The following is a 22,085-nucleotide window of genomic DNA, read 5'->3' as shown; positions in this document are numbered from 1 at the left end:
ACTTAGCTTTTCCCTTCTTGACTCTCAAGCCCACAGAAACCTCACTACTCCATTAACTGCAGGCTACATGGCTGCCTACCTTAAGATTCATTTACTCAAAGTTCACCTCACCTTCTGATCACAGAAGAGAACACACCTTATCACACACTCCACCATACACCTCAGACCCCAGACAAGAGAAATTCCAAACTATATGGCCTTTTGATATCCATCTTCTCTCTGTCTCACCCTACGGGTTTAACCCCTATGCTTCTCTCAAATACCTCGGGATAATTAAGTTGCTTGCGTCATGGAGAGTAACTGTCTCGTATCTCATCAATTCCTGTCATACCAGCCCCCTACCATAGGGGGAAGCTGACCTTTAAGAAACCTGTAATTTCTGACATGTTTGAAATAAGTTCTTTGTTTGGTTTTCTATTTAAACTCATGTCCACCTGCTAATAAACAAGATTGAGATTTGAGAGCACATCATTTCACCCCGGTATCTTTACTTCGTTTCATCCCTTGAGCGAGCGAGAGAGAGCCGGTCGGTTGCCTTCCTGCTGGTGTCACCCCGCCAGAACGCCGACAATATCTGGTGAAAGAATGAAGAAAAGAGCTTCATGACCTGACTTGGTGCATCATGGCTAGAATGCCAGACCCAAAGGCGTGAGATCCTGAGTTCAAACCCTGCCAGAGTGATGCTTTGAATTTCTCTCTTTTTTTCTCTCATTGGCGAATAAATCTTTTAAAAAAACAGAGCTCCAGACACTGAGTTGTGGACACCACCATGATTCTCTGGGCAGACAACCTCACCAATGTGTCCTGGAACCTCACCTCTCCAGAGCTCTAGCCCACTAGGGAAAGACAGAGACAGGCTGGGGTTATGGATCAAGATGCCAATGCCCAAGTCCAGTGGAAAAGCGATTACAGAAGCCACAACTCCCACCTTCTGCACCCCAAAACTATTTTGGTCCATACTCTCAGTGGGGGAGAAGTGGTAAGAGGAAGAGAATAAGAGGGCTCTGAACTTCAGCTCCATCAGGACCCGGAGAGAGAGGAGGAAAAAGGGGAGAGATATTTGGATGTAGTTATTTGTGGCTCGGAGGGAAAGAGAGGACTGGACCTAGAAGAAAAGGGGGCAATATGTACATATCTAGACAGATAATTGTAGAGATGATACTTAGTCCATGTCTGCAACTTTGGGAGAACTGCAGTGGACTGCAGGGATTGGGGATTCAGAACCCTGGTGGTGGAAACAGTGTGGAATTGTACCCCTGTTGACATGTAATTTTGTAAGTCAATACTGAATCACTAATTTTAAAAAGGGGGGAAATAAAATGAGTGTAAAATAAATAAATGTAGAGAGCTTCCCCTCTCTGTCTCTTGGAATGGCCCTGTTCGAGCCATTAGGCTGTGATGAGGCCCAGGCCACACGCAGAGACCATGGACAGCAGCCCAGCACAGACCCTGCTGAATGCCAGCATCAACACCCCACAAGAGAAGGCGCCTTCAGCTGACTCTAGCCCAGCCTCCTGACTACCTGGCATGAGCGTAGGAGAGCCTGTCCCACGCCCATGACCAGAAGAGGTTACTGGTGCTTGGGCCACTACTTTGTAGGATTGTTCATTATGCTGTTACAGATACCTGATAAGCCATGTGTGGCAAGACACAGAAGCCATAAGGATATTTTAATCCTATGTCGAAAGCAATAAACAAAGTCAGAAACAACAAGCTGGGAGAAACATTGTATTTGTAATGCACATTACAAAGGGATAATTTCTCTTTTTCAATTTCTCTCTTTAGATTTATTTTTTTTTTCTTTTTAAAAAATATTTTTCTTTATTTATTATTGGATACAGACAGAGATAAATCAAGGGGGAGGTGGAAATATAGTGGGGGAAAAAGACAGAGAGACACCTGCACCACTTTTTTTCTCCCATGAAGCTTTCCCCATGCAGATAGGCACCCGGGCCTGAAACCTGGGTCCTTGCACACTGTAATGCATGCGCTTAACCAGGTACACCACCACCTGGCCCTAAAGGATAATTTCCTGATTGTACAAGTTATTCCTGCCATTATGAAGACAAAGATGCCAAAGACAAAGATGGATAGACAGGGGATACCAGTGGCTAGTTTATATGGGAGGGAGATGACTCGATGACTCTTAACTGAATAAAAAGTACTCAGCTTGACTCATAAAAAAATTGTAATTAGAGTTTCAACTAGTGACCAGTAACACTGGTGCCTGGGCAGATAGTGCAGTGGTAATCCATCAGACTTGCATGCTTGAGTCCCCAGAAGTCCTGGGTTCAATCCCTAGCATCACCTCAGGCTAGAGCTGACTAATGCTGTGGTCTCTCTTTTTCTCTCCCTCTGTAAACAAATAAGTAAATAAATATTTTAAAGACTTTAAAAATATATTTATTATTCTCTTTTGTTGCCCTGGTTGTTTATTGTAGTTATTGATGTCGTTGTTGGATAGGACAGGGAGAAATGGAGAGAGGAGGGGGAGACAGAGAAAGGGAGAGAAAGACAGACACCTGTAGACCTGCTTCACCGCTTGTGAAATGACCCCCCTGCAGGTGGGGAGCTGGGGGCTCGAACTGGGATCCTTATGCCATAAACAAATATTTTAAAAGAATAATACACTGGAGCATCAGGGTGGTAAGAGGGGGTGGGTGGTGGTACACTGGGTTGAGCTCACATGTTACCATTAGTTGAGGGCCTGGGTTTGAGCCCCTGTTCCCCACCTACAGGTGGGGAAGCTTCATGATCAGTGAAGCAGGTCTGCAGGTGTCCATCTTTCTCTCTACCTCTCTATCCCCCCCACCATCCCTTACTGCTAGAAGAATGCATAGAATAACTTTGGTGGAAAAAAATACTGAGAGATACATCACTATCTATCAGAATTTATAGTGCACACAGTTTTTGAGACAGCAGTTCTTTTTCTAGGAATTTACCTGGCAGAGAGATTTACACAGGTGCAAAGTGACATCTGACAAATGCTCTTCATCATGACATTGTAATAGAAAGAGGTGGAGAGAGTCTTAACCATCTATAAACAGGGGCTGCCCATGATTTATGGGCCACTCATACACTGAGACACTCTGCAGTGAGGAGAAGAGTAAGACACCTCTGTGAGTACTGATGCAAAATGATCTCCAGGACGCACTGTTCAGGAAAGCACTGGATGATGCCGGGCACAGATGCAGCTACTAATGTGAACACACACGTGTTTATTCGCGTAGATAACAAACACTCTGAAAAGCAATGCTACTGCCTCTGGGGAGAGAATAGGGTTGGGGGATGGCAGTGGAAGAGAAACAATTTTTACCTTATACCTTGTGTACCTCTCGGAATTTTTCTTGTGCAAAATGATAATAATAATAATGTATATATTACAATTACATATAGTACTGGAATAACTGGTTAATCATTTGGAAAAACACATTAAAGAGAGTCATACTTTAACTGTATACACAAAATGTACCAAATAGATTCAAGTGGTTTTTTTTGTTGTTGTTGTTATTGTTGTTTTTAATCAAAGCACTGCTCAGCTCTGAGTTTATGGTGCAGGGGATTGAATTTAGGACTTTGGAGCCTCAGGCATGAGAGTCTGTTTGCATAACAATTATGCTGTCTACTCTCCACCTAAAGTGGCCTTCCTTCCTTCCTTCCTTCCCTCCCTCCATCTTTCTTTCTTTCTTTCTTTCTTTCTTTCTTTCTTTCTTTCTTTCTTTCTTTCTTTCTTTCTTTCAACCAGAGCACTGCTCAGCTCTGATGTAGGGTAGAGCAGAGGATTGAACCTGGAACCTTGAAGCCTCAGGCATGGAAGTCTGTAATTGCTGTGCTATCTCTCTGGCTCTAGATTCAAAATATAAATGTAAAAGCCATGAAATAGCTCACCCTGTACAGCACAGCCTGTACCAGGCCTGAGAACCCAGGTTGGTGCCCACAGCCACCACACGGGGGCACCGTGCAAAGCTTCATGAGCAGGAGAGCAGTACTTCTCTTTCCCTCTCTTTCTCTCACTTTTTAAAAAATATTTATTTATTTATTCCCTTTTGTTGCCCTTGTTGTTTTGTTGTGGTAGTTCTTATAGTTGTTGTTACTGATGTCATTGTTGGATAGGACAGAGAGAAATGGAGAGAGAAGGGGAAGGCAGAGAGGGGGAGAGAAAGATAGACACCAGCAGACCTGCTTCACCGCCTGTGAAATGACTTCCCTACAGGTGGGGAGCCGGGGCTGGAACCGGGATCCTTCCGCCAGTCCATGCGCTTTGCGCCACGTATGCTTAACCCACTACACCACTGCCCGACTCCCTTTCTTTCACTTTCTATATGGAAAAGAAAGAAATAAAGAATCTCCTGAGAGCAATATAATCATGCAGGCATAAAGCCCCAGAAAATTTCTGGAGCCAAAAATAAATAAATAAGTAAATCAATAAATCTTATTAAAAGTTCCATTAAAAACTTATTTTTTTTAATTTATTCCCTTTTTGTGTAGTCCTTGTTGTTTTTTTATTGTTGTAGTTACTGATGTCATTGTTGGATTTGGACAGAGAGAAATGGAGAGAGCAGGGGAAGACAGAGGGGGAGAGAAAGACAGACACCTTCAGACCTGCATCACTACTTGTGAAGCGACTCCCCTGCAGGTGGGGAGCCGGGGGCTTGAACTGGGATCCTTATATGGGTCCTTGAGTTTTGCGCCACCTGTGCTTAACCCTCTGTGCTATGCCTGACTCCCTAAAAACTTGTTTTTAATGTCCATTTGAATTTTTCCCATTCTCTCTTTTTCGTCATCACCGGGGTCTCATTACTCCAGGCTGACTTTTTTCTGTCAGAAAAAGAGGGAGAGGGAGAGGGAAAGATGTCCAGTGCAGGGTTCAAGGCCGGAACCTATCCAGGTGAGCTCCCTGCCTGCCCTTGCCTGCTCTAGTCTCAACCCCCTGCACGCCAGAGCTGTGTTCCTGCTCCTCCACTGTTGGTATGCATGAGACCCCTTCTGTTTCATTAGTTTAATCCCCCCTGCTTAACACTGTATTCTATTTACATAACCACTGCAGGGCATTGGTTCAATCCCCACTGGTTCGTGATATGTTTTTGCTCCGCCCCCTCTCCTTGTCACACTCTGATTTTCACCGGTCACTTTTCTCTCCACCCTCTCTATGTCACATCCTGTTTCCACCCTACTTGGCAAGTATATATAAAGACAGCATTGTGAGTTTTACGGTACTTTCGTTTTAGCTTAGCCTGGTATAGATTGCGCTGCGTCCTGCATGAATAAAGAGATACTGCGTACAGCTCAACCATGAGTCCCTGGTCGTCTGTTACCTGCCCGTGAAGCCAGCCCGGTGAAAACAACACTCCACTGCCCAGGGGTCTCCCAGGCTGCCCCTTTCACACTGATAACACCGGGACAGTGGCTCTACCCTCACCTTTCGCCGACCATAATGTTCCTAAATCCTCCTCCCTCCTGGCCGTCTGCACCTGAGAATCCTCCAGCCCTCTGGGACTCACCCCTCCCAAGATTCTCCTTGTTTTTTTTTTTTTTAACTTTTTCAAATTTTTAAATTATCTTTATTGACTTATTGCATAGAGACAGCCAGAAATCGAGAAGGAAGTGGGAGATAGAGAGGGAGAGAGACAAAGACACCTGTAGCCCCAATTCACCACATGGGAAGCTACTCCCCTGCAGGTGGGGAGCCGGGGGCTTGAACTGGCAGGGGCAGGTCTTGAGTGGGACTGGTACCATTATGAAGGAGAGGCTCCGTCTAGGGTATTTTGTTACAGCAGCCCAAATGCACAAGACACCCTCCCCATCCCCACAGGGTTTGCGCAGGGTTACAAGCTTGGATACTGGGGCTTGAATTCAATTCTGTCTCTTAGTAGCTGTCGGATGTTACTTCAGTTTTCTTTTTTCCCTTTTTAAAATATTATCTTTTTTTATTTATTGGGGGAGTCGGGCAGTAGCGCAGCGGGTTAAGCGCACATGACACCAAGCTCAAGGACCCTCGGCTCCCCAGATGTCTTATCTTTCTCTCCCACTCTCTCTGTTTTCCCCTCCTTTCTCCATTTTTTCTCTGTCCTATCTAACAACAATGACAATAACAATAACAACAATAATAATAACAACTATAACAACAATAAAAAAATTAAAAAAGGGAGTTGGGCATTATAGCACAGCGAGTTAAGCACATGTGGCATGAAGCAAGGACCACCGTAAGGATCCTGGTTCCAGTCCCGGCTCACCACCTGCGGGGTGGGGTGGGGGGTGTCTCTTCACAGGCAGTGAAGCAGGTCTGCAGGTGTCTATCTTTCTCTCCCCATCTCTGTCTTCCTCTCCTTTCTCCATTTCTCTCTGTCCTGTCTAACAACAACAACATCAATAACAACAACAATAAAAAATAAGGGCAAAAGGGAAAATAAGTAATAATAAAGGGCAACAAAAAGGAAAATAAATAAAATAAGTTTTATTTATTGGATAGAGTCAACCAGAAATAGAAAGGGAAGGGGGTGATAGAGAGGGAGAGAGACAGGGAGATACATGCGACACTGCTTTACCATTTGGAAAGCTTTCCCCCTGCAGATGGGGACCAGGGGTTTGAACCCGAGTCCTTGTGCACTGTAACATGTGTGCTCAACCAGGTGCACCACCAGCTGGCCCTGTTCCCTCCATTTTCTTATCTGTGAAGGGGCTGAGCAACAATATGCCTTATAGAGTGTTGAGACGTTTGTACTAATGGGTTACCATGCACACCGCTTCAGACAGTGCCTGGAACCTGCTAATAGCACCATGCGGTAGCTTCTGACTAGATGATTCATTTCATCCAGGGAAGCTCAGCTCTGACCTCTGACCCAGCTCTAGTTTGGAGTCTTCCTTTCCCAGTTCCTGTCTCCCTGGCCTTGAGTGGGCTCCACGTTCTGACTCCACAGCACTTACTGAGCTCCAGTCACACCTACCTGTGCCACTGGATACTTTGTCTTAGGGAAAGGGGTATTAAAGTGTGGCAGCCTCATCCGGTCCTGATGGGCGGGCTTGCCTGTCCTCACTTGTTCTGGCGTGTAGGAGGAGCTGGACTCAGAAGTCACCACTGATTAACAGAATGGAGCCACAAGGCCACGCTGTCCCCTAGGTTTCCTGACCCGGGGACAGAAAAATACCTGCCTGTGTCAATGTTTGAGGTATTTCAGAAGCTGCCCCCAAGGTGGCCTAGCAGTGCAGAGAATGGTGTGTGAAGACACTTATTAACCGTTACTGAAGAGAGAGAGAGAGAGAGAGAGAGAGAGAGAGAGAGAGAGAAGGACTGGTGAAACAGCTCACCCAGTATACTGCTTTGCCATGTGACTGACCCAGGTCGCCAGCCCAGCCCCCATTGCACTGGCCGAAGCTTCGGTGCTGTGGCCTCTTTTACTCTCTCTGCCTCTGTCTCTCTATCTTAAAAAAAAAAAAGTGGGGGTCAGGCGATAGCACACTAGGTTAAGGGCACATCGTGCACAGCACAAGGTCTTGCACAAGGATCCAAGTTCAAGCCCCCAGCTTCCCACCTGCAGGGTGGCTGCTTCACAGGTGATGAAACAGATCTGCAGGTGTCTATCTTTCTCTTCCCCTCTCTGTTTCCCTTCCTCTCTCGATTTCTCTCTGTCCTATCCAATAAAATGGGAAAAATGGCCCCAGGAGCAGTAGATTCATTGTGCAGGCACTGAGCCCCAGGGATAAACCTGGAGGCAAGAAAAAGAAAAAAAGTGAGAAGGGAGGGAAGTGGCCAGAGAGGTGACTCAGTGGTAGAGCATGGGTCTTGCACTCATGAAGCTCTGCATTTGATTCCCCACACTTACAAGAGATCAGTGCTGTGGTCTTTCTGCAGTGCCTGTCTCTCTCCTGCAATTAAAAAAAAATTAATATTTATTTATTTATTTATTTCCTTTGTTGCCCTTGTTGTCTTATTGTTGTAGTTATGATTGATGTCATCATTCTTGGATAGGACAGAGAGAAATGGAGAGAGATGGGGAAGACAGAGAGGGGGAGAGAAAAAGAGACACCTGCAGACCTGCTTCACTGCCTGTGAGGCAACTCCCCTGTAGGTGGGGAGCTGGGGGCTCGAACCAGGACCCTTACACCGGTCCTTGCACTTCACGCCACCTGCGCTTAACCTGCTGAGCTACTGCCCAGATTCCCTAAAAAACAATTTTTAAGAAAAGGGGAGGGAGAGGGAAATGGTAGATAGAATGCTGGTCTGAGTCCAGATGACTGTGGGAACGGCTCTGGCCTCTCCAGTGACTGCCCAGTCCCAGCCATAGAAGGTCATTACTCTCTCCCAGTCTGTTTCCTCTCTGGGTCCTGTGGGGGCAGAATGGATGCCAATAAAGTCAGCAGAGAAGAGACCCAACTAGCTGAGTGCTAGTCCCAGATCAGCACCTGGTGGAGCTGAGGGAGGTAAAGTTGAGGCCTGGGTCCTTGGACCTGTGCTGAGTCTGCTCCAGCACCCGCACCTCTGCCCAGCTGAGGACACCTGGTGTGCGTCTCCTATTTGCTGAGCACCCACCGGACCTGTGTTGCAGCAGCCTTAGCCTATACACAGTTCTTTTTTTTTTTTTAAATATTTTATTTATTTATTTTCTCTTTTGTTGTTTTTCGTTGTTGTTGTAGTTATTATTGTTATTGATGTTGTCGTTAGATAGGACAGAGAGAAATGGAGAGAGGAGGGGAAGACAGAGAGGGGCATAGAAAGATAGACACCTGCAGACCTGCTTTACCGCTTGTGAAGCGACTCCCCTGCAGGTGGGGAGCCGGGGGCTCGAACTGGGATCCTTATGCCGACCTTGTGCTTTGCGCCACCTGCGCTTAACCCGCTGAGCTACAGCCCGACTCCCTCTATACACAGTTCTTTCTCCCGACATGTCCTGGGAAAGGGACTGCTTTTATCAGACGAGGAAACCAAGGCATACAGAGACGTGAAGCCTGGTTGTCAGTGGGTGGAACAACTAGGATTAAACCCCGGTGATCTGACTTCAGAGGTCCTCTGTCTCATCCACATCATTGACTGAGCACTTAACATAGCCAAGGGCTTGTGCAAAAGTTGCTTGAGAATCACAATAACCCTTGAGGGTAAGTGTTCAAAACCCCATTGTGTAGCTGAAGGAACTGATTGAAGTTTAGGAAGATGGTGGGGATTGTGCAAGACTACACAGGGCAAGGATTTGGACCCCAGGCCTTCTGGCTGCAAAACCAGGGCCTGCCCATGTTCCCAAGTGGTTCAGCACCCTGTCCCTGTTCATAAGTGTGACCTTCCTCCAACCAGTCAGGAGGCGTCCAGCACACAGTCAGTTAAAGTTCATCACATCGGTGACCCTTGTGTGGGGGAAATACCCACGCATTAAAGAAACCACTGTCGCACCAGACTCCCTGTTCAGACTCCCAGGCCAGGCTTACCGCTGCCGGTCACCAGAACACCCAAGCTTGGAGCATTGTGGCCATGATGGGACAAATCCAGGGAGGCTGTGAGGGCATCAGGCCTTGAGAACTGGGACGATGCCGGTGCACTCTCCCCTTCCCAGACAGCCACCCACACCCTCACACAGAACTCTCCCCTGCACACCCTTTCCCCCACCCCATCTTCAGGACACCCCTGCCAGCCCCTGAGTCTCAGGGGTAGTGGGTGCTTGGCAGGAACAAGTGCCAAGCAGCCAGTGTAGTCACATCACCCTGACAACCAGTCAGGTTTTTTAAAGCTTGATTACACAACTAGAGGTGCACGAGGAACACCCTGGGAGCCCCCATTTACCTCCCACTCAAAGATACACTGCCACAGCCAGACCTGAAAGCGCACCGGCCCCAGACAGCTGCAAGCCCCGCCCCTCCCAGGCCCCGCCCCTCCGTCCAGACCACGCCCCCTCGCAGCTCCCTCCGCTTCCGGCCCGCGGGTCCGGCCAGTGTGCGCGTCCGGCGGCTGCAGGTTGGATGAGGCAGGCGCGACTCATGAAGGTGTTCGTGACGCGCAGGATCCCCCCGGAGGGCAGGGCCGCGCTCGCCCAGGCCTCGGAGTAAGATCTCGCGGGAGCGCGGGACAGGGGCACTTTGGGACGGGAGTTGGGGGGGGGGGGAAGGACGGGCTGCAGAGCCCGATCGCACTCGCCCCGCTGGGGACCCCGAGGGGTGCAGACCGAAGTTATTTTTGGTGGGGAGGACGGGGCGGGCGCAGGGGCCCGAGAGCAGGCGTCCTGCGCTTGCATCTTGGCTGAACTCTCCCAGCTGTGCCTGGCGCAGGCGGCCTGGAGGTGGAGAGCGACCCGAGGCAAGTTATCTGGGTCCAGCTTTCTGTAGGCCACTTGCAGACACTTGCGACCGCACTCCCCGGGCGCTTGCAATTGCAAATGGTGGTGGCGTGGAAAAGCTGGAGCCTTGCCAGTCATCGACCTGTGGAGAGGGGGAGACTGCCAGTGACCAAGGTCTGGGCTGTTAATGGTTTACCCTCTGGGGTCACTTGGCGGGGTCAAGGACCGTGGCTGGCCTCTAACTATTGTGACCTCTGATGACCCCTGTGAAAATGAGCCCTGGAAGGCCAGCCTTGCCTAAGAGCTTCGTGTACTTCACTCCTTTCAGTCCTTGCAGAACTGTGAGGTTGTATGTTACAGTTGCCATTTTACAGCTGCGAAATCACCTAGGAATCTAAGGGAGGCCAAACCCCTTTGCCCAGAGCTGGGATTCTAACTCAGCTCTGACACCAACCCAAGCACTGCCTTACAGGCAGGAGGAAGAGACCTCCAGCCTCAGAAGCCAGTGCCAGGGGAGGAGAGGTTTGTTTATTCTGCTCAGTGCAGCAGTACCTTTGCGGAGGCCCTCCTGTGTACCGGCTCAGGGAGGCAGAAACAGGAAGGGTGCGGTGGCTGACCATCTGCGGCTTCCAGAGAGGCTGAAAGGCCCCGAGCTCAGCCCACAGGTGCTGCCGAAAGGTGTTCTAGTCCTGGGCCCTGCACGTGTGGCTGCTCGGAATTATGTGAAAAGGGCCAGGAGGCTGAGTGATTCCTGATGCCTGAGCACCCGAAACTCCTTGCTGTGCTGCTTTGATCTTGTCCTTCCTGACAAAGCTCCAACCAAGAATGAGAGCTTCCGTGGCTTGAAACTAGGCACAGAATGCAAAACCACTCCCTGCCAACACTGGCCTTTCTCAATAATTGCCCCCTCCCCCACAAGATCTGCTGTCTCTGCAGGAAGTCTCGAGAAAGCTGGGTCCAGATAACTTAACCTCAGACTCCCGAGAGTGAGAAACCTCGTCCTTGCAATGAGCTAAGCATGATCCCCATAACCTCTTCCTTTTAGGCTTCACTGTTGGGGGTCCCTCAGCCCCTGCCAGCTCTCACACCCCTCAGAAATCTCTAAGGACATTTCCGAGGCCGCCAGGGCCTCACCCTGATTCCCCTGGGCAGCCTGAGGCCAGAGCCATGTCTCCTTGTTACCTGGAGGTGGGAACCTGGCCTCTTGCCCAACGCTGGTGAATATTTGCTGAGAGGGACACATGCTGGCAAGCAGGCCAGTTTATTGAGAGAAAGAAGCCCCAGCAAAATGCACAAATAAATATACCCCCCAAAACAACAAAAACGGGCAGGCATCTCCCCTCTGACCTTCATATTCCTGCTAACAGCCTGGGCTGTCACTGGCTGCCATGGTCCGGGCCAACCTGTCTGCAGGTGCTGCCTCTACCAGAAAGACTAGCCAACCCACCCTCCCCCAGCCCACCCTAGCCCGCCGTCGAGATCCCTGAGAAGATACTGTGGGTGTGATCAGGGGAACTCTGGGGTCCCGGGACATCTGTGGGGCTTCCCTGCTTCTGAGTGAGCTTTTCTGTGCCTGCAGCTGTGAGGTGGAGCAGTGGGATTCAGATGAGCCCATCCCCACCAGGGAGCTGGAGCGGGGTGTGGCGGGGGCCCACGGGCTACTGTGCCTCCTCTCTGACCGTGTGGACAAGAAGCTCCTGGACACCGCAGGTGTGTGCTCAGGGCAGGTCTGGAGAGGATGTGTCCAGAGGGTCCTTCGGGGACCTGTTTGAGGGCATCGGCTGCACTGCTGGGCCACAGGTAGCAATTGTGTGCCATTCCATCTGACACGCATCTCTATTCTCTCTCCTGGCTGTGAGGCCCTGGACAGAGGCCTTAAGAGGGCAGAGACCGAGGTGTGGAGGTGTCCAGGGGGACAGGAGATCATCCAAGGCCCTGGGCCCTCATCTAACCCTGTGACAGCCTTGCTTTGTGGCCAGGAGCAAGGGCCTTCCCCTCTGGGCCTGTTTGTAGCAAGGGGGCAAGGGAGGCTAGAGGGAAGCCCAGCGTCGTAACCAGGACCTGTGTCCAGAACCCCAGCCACAGTGAGGTTATGATCGGGATGGTTTAAGAGAACAGGTTCAGATCCAGGGGGCTACTGGGTGGAGAGGGGCCCTCGTGGGTAAGTGCTAGCTCACCCCTGCCCCAGCTACAGTGCCCTTCCCGGAAGGGGGCTTGAGAGGGTCAGCACTCCTGGAGGTGTCCACAGGGACACTCCTGGTGTGGGCAGAGGAGACCCGAGGCCTCACTCACAGACAGGTGGCCGGTAAAAGCCGTTCCTTGTGTAAGAGGCCCTGAGGTGAACCCCAGCCCTGACGGTTGGCAGCTCCTGACACAGCCACTCACCTCCCCAGAATGCGGATCAGCTGCCTGTCAGCACTGCTGGGAGTCTAAACTGAGGAACAGGCATGTCAGCCTTTCTTTTACTCTAAGAGCATAGTCACCCGCAGGCGGGCCCGGTTCATGGCTTTGAATCCATCCCACCAGGAAGGATACCAGTGATGCTTTTTCTGCACCACAGGAGCCAATCTCAAAGTCATCAGCACACTGTCTGTGGGTGTTGACCACTTGGCTTTGGATGAGATCAAGAAGCGGTAAGAGCAGCTCGGTATGGGGGTGGGGGGCGGAGTCGGGGGAGGGACTGGCCTGGGGAGTGACCCCCAGAGTGAGGTGAAGAGAAGTGGGATTGTTTTCCACTCAGTCAGCCCTCAGCCACTGGCGAGCATGTGAGGTTGTCAGTGATAGAAACCTGTCCACAGGGGGTCGGGCGGTGGCGCAGCAGGTTAAGTGCATGTGGCGCAAAGCACAGGGACCGGCGTAAGGATCCCGGTCCGAGCCCCCGGCTCCCCACCTGCAGGGGAGTCGCTTCACAGGCGGTGAAGCAGGTCTGCAGGTGTCTGTCTTTCTCTCCCCCTCTCTGTCTTCCCCTCCTCTCCCCATTTCTCTCTGTCCTATCCAACAACGAACAACATCAACAATGGCAATAATAACAACCACAACGAGGCTACAACAACAAGGGCAACAAAAGGGGGGGAAATGGCCTCCAGGAGCGGTGGATTCATGGTGCAGGCACCGAGCCCAGCAATAACCCTGGAGGGAAAAAAAAAAAAAAAAGAAACCTGTCCACAGGGCAGGGGTAGATAGCACAGAGTTTATGCAAACGGACTGTCATGTCTGAGGCTCCAAAGTCCCAAGTTCAATCCCCAGCACCACTATAAGCCACAGCTGATCAGTGCTCTGGTTAAGAAAAAAAAAGGGAGTCGGGCAGTAGCACAGTGGGTTAAGCACATGTGGTGCAAAGTGCAAGTGCAAGGACTGGCTTAAGGATACCGGTTTGAGCCCCCTGCTCCCCACCTGCAGGGGAGTCGCTTCACAGGCGGTGAAGCAGGTCTGCAGGTGTCTGTCTTTCTCTCCCCCTCTCTGTCTTCCCCTCCTCTCTCCATTTCTCTCTGTCCTATCTAACAATGACGACATCAATAACAATAACTACAGCAACAATAAAAACAACAAGGGCAACAAAAGGGAAAATAAATTAAAAAAAACACCTGTCCACATGTGCACAAGTTAAGAGGTCAGAAGTAGAGTATCATCTAACCAAATAGCAACCTCTCGTATTTTACTTTTTATTATTTATTAGAGACAAAGAAATCGAGAGGGAAAGCAGAGATAGAGAGGAAGAACAAGAGACACCGGCACCTCAGTTCCACTGCTCATGAAGCTTCCCCCTGCAGGCGGGGACTAGGGACTTGGACCTGAGTCCATTGTTAATAGTGTACACTCAACTGGTTACACCACCACCCAACTCCCCTCTCATATTGTTTAATTTTTTTTCATCCTTACAACAACCTGTGCAGTAGAACAAGCAGTTTGTATTATTTCCCTTTTTATTTGTTTTTTTAAATGTTTTATTTATTTATTCATGAGAAAGATAGGAGGAGAGAGAAAGAACCAGACATCACTCTTGGTACATGTGCTGCTGGGGATTAAACTCCAGACCTCACACTTGAGAGATCAGTGCTTTGTCCACTGTGCCATCTCTCAGACCACTTATTTCCCTCTTTAGACAAGGACAGTCAGAAAGACTGAGGAGTGAACTTTTCCCAAACTTTAGAGCCTGGCCTACCACCCACATATTCTGTCTTTATCTCTGTCTGTCTTTCTTCCTTTCTTTTTCTCTCTTTTAATTAAATTTATTATTGCATAGGACAGAGGGAAATTGAGATGAGTGGGGGAGACACACACCTGCAGCCCTGCTTCACCACTTGTGAAGCTTTCCTCCTGCAGGTGGGGACCAAGGGCTTGAACCTGGGTCCTTGCACACCGTAATGTGAGCACTTAACCAGGGGCCACCAAAGCCTTTCCACAGCAGAAGTGGGGATGCAGGCTGACCTGTCCTGCGTGCTCGTTCACTGCTCTGAGCTTGCTGGCAAGCCGAGCAGAGATGGGCACAGCAGCATCATGGGAAGCCCCAGTGCTAGAAACTGGGGAAGGTGCCAGAGGCCAGAATCACCCCCAGGTGTTTGATTCATAGTGGGATTCGAGTGGGCTACACCCCAGATGTCCTGACAGATGCCACAGCAGAACTCGCTGTCTCCCTGCTGCTCACTACCTGCCGCCGGTTGCCTGAGGCCATCGAAGAGGTGAAGAAGTAAGTGGCCTGAGCTAAGCACCCTGTGTGGCCTTCCCAGCCCCTCATGTGCACTACCTAGTGAGGGCACAGACTGGCCAGGACAGTAGAGTCAAATAAGCTGGGCATGAAGGGGACACACTGAGAAAGGAGTCAGGATCAGGGAAGGCTTCGTGGAGGAAGTAGCATGTGGGCATTCTCTTGAGCACTTAGACCGTCTACTCTTCTCTCACCATGTGGGAATCTGGAAACTGAAAGATCATGTCATAAATCTTTTGGTAGCAGAACCCAACCAGAACTAACAGGATGCCATTTCTACCTCTTTCTTCCCCAACTCAGTGTGAATAGTCACACTTGGCTATAGACAGATGTGTGTCCTTGCCAAGGGGTACTGTGGGCATTGTGTGGGGTGTGGTCCTACCTCCTTTCTACAGTCTGGAAGCTTTTGCACTCTGGCCTGAGGGATTCAGGTGTGGGGTTTGAGTGTCAAAACGGGAGGGCATTCCGGGTACAGGACTGGCTGGAGCAAGGTCAAGGTTAGGTCGCCCATTCTAACCTACAGAATGGGACAATACCTATGATGACATCTGCTGCCCTTGCACTGTGTCCCCAGCGTCTTTAAAGGGAGAGTTACCCCTCTTCCTCATCCAAGGCTCCAAGTGGCTGGGTGTGTTCCTTGTGTCCCCCTCAGAGGGCGGTGTCTTCCCCTGGGACCACAGCCCCTGCCCAGGCAGCAGGCCAGAGCTCTCACCCAGACCTCTCCCTCTCTGCAGTGGCGGCTGGACCTCCTGGAAGCCGCTGTGGATGTGTGGCTACGGCCTCACAGAGAGCACCGTGGGCATCATCGGGCTGGGGCGCATAGGTGAGGCTGCCCACCAGAAACTGTGGGTTGGACTCAGGCTCTGGCCCTGTATGTCTGGAAGCTGGAGGTCCTTTGGAGAGGGCTGCCATACACGTGTGTGATTAGTGCACTTGGCCACTTTGCATGTGTGCAGGGCATCTACCATCCATGGAGCTATGCTGGTGTGGTCCCTGGTGCTACCAGGGTTCAAACTTCACATGCAGCAAGGTGTGTACTCTACTAAGTGAGCTATCCCCCAGGCCTTAGAGGCCTTTGACCTGTAAAGCCTTCACTTGGGAATTAGTGTGTCCAGTGGACAGTTTCTCTGGGGCTCTGGAACAGAATGGGGCAGAGTGGTTTTCTTCCAGCGACCCCTGTAGAGAAGTGTAGCTGAAGTCCGCAGCCCAGCCAGACATTGTCAGTGGCTCCCTGGCATCCTGCCTGGTACATGGTGAAGTTGGAGGATGAATGCGCTTGCCTGACCTGCGAGCAGCTCTGGGCCATGTACTAAGCCTGAAATTCCCACTGTTCCACATGTCTCGACAACAGCATGTATGTTTGGGATGAGCTGGCAGCGTGGCATTGCCACCGCGAAGTCCCACATGGCCTGGGGCTGTATTGATCAGAGTAGAGGACCAGGAAGGCAGGAGAGGACTATTGGATCAGCTCTCTGCTCGGTGCCAGGTCTAGTTCTTGGGGAAGGCGAGCAGATGGCCTCCAGATGGAAAGGGCTGTCACCTGGCCCCCTGAGGGCAGTGCAAGCTCACTGGGGAGTAGTTACACTGGGCCAGAACCATTTTCTGTTGGCTTGTACTGATGAGAGTTTGGCCACCAGGGGCTCCCTGTCCCTGGGGCTGGGCACAGACCTTGCGTCTGTCTCCTTACTTACAGGCCAGGCCATCGCTCGGCGTCTGAAGCCATTTGGCGTGAAGAGGTTTCTGTACACGGGACGCCAGCCCAGGCCTCAAGAAGCAGCAGAGTTCCAGGCTGAGTTTGGTAGGTAAAACCCTGATTCCACTGATACCCATCTACACCGAGTGGAAAACTCTCCCTATCGTCTGTTTTATTTGTTTTAGTATTATTTATTTGCTTATTTTGCAAATTTTCTTGCGTGTGAACGCAAGCACAAGAGCTTCAAGTGTCCCCTGAGCCTGAAGTGTCCCTTAAGGTTCAGCCGCCCAGCCTGTCAGAGTCAGAGTCTCAGGGACTTAGCCAGCACACACTGAGTTCTTTCTGAGCCAGGAGAGCACTCTGGGTCGCCTGTCTTTCAGAATCCTTTGTCACCATTGCCTGTGCCCGAGTCGGACAACAAAGAGGGTGACAGAAAGCATCAAGTGCTGTGCCCGGGTCTTGTGTGTGCCCTTTAGTCCCGGTCCCAGAGGGTCAGAATGATGAGCAGGGCCGTGCACTGGCAGCCGCATCTCGTCTCCTTGACCTGTTGGGTCTGGAAGGAAGTGAATGTTAGGGAGGCCCAGGCCCCGTGGTGAGAACTTTTTTTTTTTTGGCCTCTAGGGAAATCACTGGGGCTCTATGAATCCACTGCTCCTGGCAGCCACTACTTCTTCTTCTTCTTCTTCTTCCTCTTCCTCTTCCTCTTCTTCCTTCTTCTTCTTCTTCTTGTAGAATAAAAGGATAGGATAGAAATTGAGAGAGGAAGGGGAGATAGAGAAAGAGGGAGAGAGAGAAGGACATGGGCTGGGGAGACAGCATAATGGTTCTGCAAAAGCCTTTCACGCCTGAGGCTTTGAGGTCCCAGGTTCAATCCCCAGCACCACCACAAGCCAGAATTGAGCAGTGCTCTAGGCTCTTTCTCTCATTAAAATAAAATCAATAAAATTTTTAAAAGTTAGGGGAGTCAGGTGGTAGTGCCGCGGGTTAAGCACAGATGGCGCAAAGCGCAAGGACTGGCTCAAGGATCCCAGTTCGAGCCCCCAGCTCCCCACCTGCAGGGGAGTCGCTTCACACCCAGTAAAGCAGGTCTGCAGGTGTCTTTCTCTCCCCTTCTCTGTCTTCCCCTCCTCTCTCCATTTCTCTGTCTTATTCAACAACAATGACGACATCAACAACAACAATAACTACAATAAAACAAGGGCAATAAAAGGGAATAAATAAATATTTAAAAAAAAACTTAACCCAGAGGGATAGAGAATGGGAAAGCTATCGGGGGAGGGGGTGGGATATGGAGATTGGGCGGTGGGAATTGTGTGGAGTTGTACCCCTCCTACCCTATGGTTTTGTTAATTAATCCTTTCTTAAATAAAAAAAATTAAAAAAAAAAACTTAAAAACATTTTTTAAGTTAGAGAAGGGAGGGGGAGAGAGAGAGAGACCAACCGACCTACCTGCAGACTTGAGAAGCATCTCCTCTACTGGTGGGGAGCTGGGGGCTCAAACTGGGGTCCTTGCTCAGTTACTTGCTCTTGGTACTATGTGTATTTAACCGGGTATGCCACTGCCTGGCCCCCCAGTTTTGTTTTGTTTTTTAATTCCAGCAGGGTTATTGCTGGGGCTTGGTGACAGCACTACTAAGCTACCATTCCTGGTAGCCGTTTTTCTTTTTATTTTATTTACTTATTATTTGATAAGACAAACAAATTGAGAGAGGAAGGAGAGATGGAGAGGGAGAGAGAAAGATAGGCATCTGCAGACCTGCTTCTCCACTTGTGAAGCGCCCCCCCCCCCTTACAGATGGGGAGTGGAGGCTCGAACCCAGGTCCTAATCATTGTATGGTAACATGTATGCTCAACTGGGTGTGTGCCACCCCCGCCCCCAATTTGGTGCCATCTCAAGCTTCCAGCCCTTCTGGCCTGTTTCCCTCCTGTTAAGTGGAGAAGGATGAATGATGTCATATGCCGGGTTCCCTCGAGTAGCTGTTGATTGTACAGCTGTCAGACTCGCCCAGGCAGAGACAGGATCTTCAGGAGAACTCTTGGGTTTCTGCTGTGGGGGGAGGTGAAGTGGGTGAAGCATCCCCTTCCTGTTTGGCCCTCACTGCCTTGCTGTCCCTGTCCCGGGGCCCTGACCCCCACAGTGCCCACTGCCCAGCTGGCCGCCGAGTCTGACTTCATTGTTGTGGCCTGCTCCCTAACGCCTGCCACCAGGGGCCTCTGCAACAAGGATTTCTTCCAGCTGATGAAGACAACGGCGGTGTTTGTCAACATCAGCAGGTGAGCCCGGACCCCTGGTCGCCCGGCAGGCCTGGAGGGGCTGTCCCTGCTGCTGAACCCCCAGGCTTTGCTCCTCTTGAGTTGTCGAGACCTCAGACCGAGATTGCGGCTTTTCACAGACCAAACAGAAAGGCACTAGCGGCTCCGAGAGTACATCCCACAGTGAGCGAGAGCTCTCGGGGTGCGAACACAGCCCTGCCCTGGTTCACAGCGGTGATGGCAGCCAGTGACAAGGTGGCACAGCCCGGTTCCTCTGGCGACAAGACCTCTATTATTATACAGACTTAGTAGAGAAGTTAGTCGAAGACTTAAAAGTCATTCTGGGGTGGGGGATAGTTCGCCTGGTAGAGCGCCTGCCTTCCCAGGTGTAAGGTCTTGGATCCAGCTCCCACATGACAACACCAGAAGCTCCCCTGATGCTGGGGCACTGCTGTGATGCTTCTTCCTGTCTGTCTGTCTCTGAATGAGAGAAGAAGTCAACACAGGAGTGGTGGGGTCACACCTGCAAGACCCCAGCACCACTCAGATAGAAGTCACTCCGTGGCTTGCTCTATCCTAAGGTGGCCTGGGGGTGGGGGCGGTGGGGACTTCTCTCGTTCCTAGGGGAGACGTGGTCAACCAGGATGACCTGTACCAGGCTTTGGCCAGTGGCCAGTTTGCAGGAGCGGGGCTAGATGTGACCACCCCAGAGCCACTGCCGACAAGCCACCCTCTCCTGAGCCTGAAGAACTGTGGTAAGAACTTTTCCCAGTTCACTGACCGCTCGAAGGACCCCAGCATTAGGGGTGGCCTGGAGGCACTGAGCTGAAGTTCCCTGGAGCAGGACTGAGCACAGAGGGGCCTAAAAGGGGGATGGGGGGAGGCAGCGAAACAGCTCACTTGGCTAGTGTGATCTTTGCTAGGTGTGTGACCCAGGTTTAAGTCCGGCCCCCACTGCATTGAAGAAAGCTTGATGCTGAGGTGTCTTTAACTGTCTCTCTGATTCTAAGAGAAAAAAAAGTGAGCAGCTGTGTCTAAGCGAAGCTAGTGATGAATAAAGCCCCTGGCAGTGAAAGGTGTGGTGAACACAGTGCTTACAGCTCACACCCTTGGCGCGTTGAGCTGTTGCTTGTCTCCACTCCAGACCCATCTGTGAGTGCTAGCTTTGTGCTGCAGGAGCTGGGGCTCTGCACACCGACCCGTCCCGCCTGTCCGGGAGGACCAAGACTGGCTCCCTCCTCCCTCCCTCCCTCAGTGCCAGCAGCAGCTCCTCTCTAGAGGGGCTGAGACTCCACTGTGTGTCACCTCACAGCACTGTCATGAGCTGCAGCTTAAAAAGGGCCCCTTCTTTTTTGCCACCAGGGCTAATGCCAGGGCTTGCTGCCTGCACGACTCCACGGTTCCATGGGGCTGTGTGTGTATACATATATACACCACCCTGTTCAGGGTGGTGGGACCCCAGGGGGTGCTTCACCCCGCACCCAGTGACAACACTGCTGGGCCTGGGACAGTAGCGTGTCCTCCTCCTAGCTTTCTCAGGTACTCAGTGAACAAGTCTGTTAGCTTTTCTCTGCTCAGGTCGGTGTGGTTGTAAGGACCTTGGGACACTGGGGCCGGACCCTGATCCTCTGCAGTGAGAACCCTTAGCCGCTCCCCTCAGCGCTCCCATTATGACAGTCCTTGGGAATCCTGTCACCCTGCATCACCCCCCACCAGCATGAGGGAGCAGCGTCCAGAGTCAGTGTCACTCCCATCACCCCAACTGAGACCTGCTACTGGAGCTCAGGGGCCTGGGTCCTGAGAGGCCCAGGGAGCTCTGCTGTCCAGCATCTCACTGGGTGGCCACTGCTTTAGATGCTCTCTGGCATCCTGTCAGGGACACAGGTGACCAGTGCTAAAGCAGCTTAACTGGCACCTGGCTGCCCTACCTGGTAACTGGAGACTGAGACTAATTAGCTTTTCAGACCCCTCCCAGGGCAACATTCCTGGTTTTTATGATCCATATCCCTCATCACCTTTGAACCTGGGTTTCAGCAGCCTGGCCCCTTCTTACTATTAATCCACCCCTCTGCCCTAAGGCATGGATCAGTCAGTGAAAGTGGGAAGGCAGGCAAATCAAGGTAGGTTTTTTGTTCTTGCTGGCAAATCCTACCTGTGAAAAGCATCCATTTTAAGATCCAACTCTTCTTTCCCTCGTCTACCTTCCCAGTAGTCCTGCCCCACATAGGCAGTGCCACCCACGGAACCCGAAACACCATGTCCTTGTTGGCAGCTAACAACTTGCTGGCAGGCCTGAGAGGGGAGCCGATGCCCAGTGAGCTCAAGCTGTAGCCGGCAGCAGACGTTGCCCGAGATCCTGTCAGCGCACTCAGGCTTGGACCAGACCTGCAGGACAGGAGCCGAGGGAGAAGAAAAACCCATCTGTGTGGATTCTGAAGACTGGCGTTGAGACGTGCTTGCCACTTCGGCAACTGGAAACATCTGAGCCAAAAGTGTCTAATGCTATTAAAGAATTCTTTGAGATGGTCTCAGCTTTCAAGTGGGAGAAGCTACTAAGAGGTGATGAGAGGGCTGCCTATCACGACCCTCACTCCCAGGCGTTTTAATTATTAGAGCCTGTCCTGGCCCACACCCATCACACGTTCCTCAGGATGCCAGTGTTGAGTTCAAGCTGTGTCTTGAATCTGCAGCCTAGACCACCAGGGCAAACTAAAAACAGCAGTGAGAACTATGTGAGGTCAAGGTAGGTGGGTTTCTTAACTTGTATTTATTTATTTTGCCTCGAGGGTTATCACTGGAGCTCAGTGTCAGCACTATGAGCCCACGGCTCCTGGCGGCCATTTTCTCCATTTTATTGGATAGGACAGAGAAACTGAGAGGGGAGGGGGAGATAAGAGAGGGAGAGAGAACTGCTTCACTGCTTGTGGGGAGCCGGGGGCTCATAGTGAGGGTCCTTGCACTTAGTACTATGTGTGCTTGATCGGGTGCGCCACCGCCTGGCCTCCAGCTTTTATGTTCAGTGTGGCACTGGGGGATGGGACCGGGCCTCGTGCGTGCAGTCATCCTGTTGAGAAATCTCTGGGGCCCAGTTTTTTTTTTCTTTTCTTTTTGTTAATTTAGAGAAGGAGAAACAGGAAAGGCAACTCAGCACTGCTCTGCTACCCATGGAGCTCCCA

The 22,085-nt window shown here is 51.0% G+C and overlaps 1 protein-coding gene across 1 annotated transcript; it reads left to right on the top strand.

Annotated features, from left to right (window-relative positions):
* Nucleotides 1-9,868: 9,868 nt before the first annotated feature.
* Nucleotides 9,869-21,430, top strand: GRHPR (glyoxylate and hydroxypyruvate reductase). The gene is made up of 9 exons (XM_007524109.3): nucleotides 9,869-10,025; nucleotides 11,836-11,966; nucleotides 12,817-12,889; nucleotides 14,827-14,943; nucleotides 15,696-15,784; nucleotides 16,655-16,759; nucleotides 18,795-18,930; nucleotides 19,534-19,664; nucleotides 21,119-21,430. The coding sequence occupies exons 1-9, from the start codon at nucleotides 9,943-9,945 to the stop codon at nucleotides 21,238-21,240; spliced, it is 987 nt and encodes a 328-aa protein (XP_007524171.1). The 5' UTR covers nucleotides 9,869-9,942; the 3' UTR covers nucleotides 21,241-21,430.
* The last annotated feature ends 655 nt before the right edge of the window (nucleotides 21,431-22,085 follow it).

The sequence above is a fragment of the Erinaceus europaeus genome, chromosome 10, assembly GCF_950295315.1.
Source record: "Erinaceus europaeus chromosome 10, mEriEur2.1, whole genome shotgun sequence".
In the NCBI taxonomy this organism is placed as follows: Eukaryota; Metazoa; Chordata; class Mammalia; order Eulipotyphla; family Erinaceidae; genus Erinaceus; species Erinaceus europaeus.
This window is presented reverse-complemented; position numbering and strand designations above follow the sequence as displayed.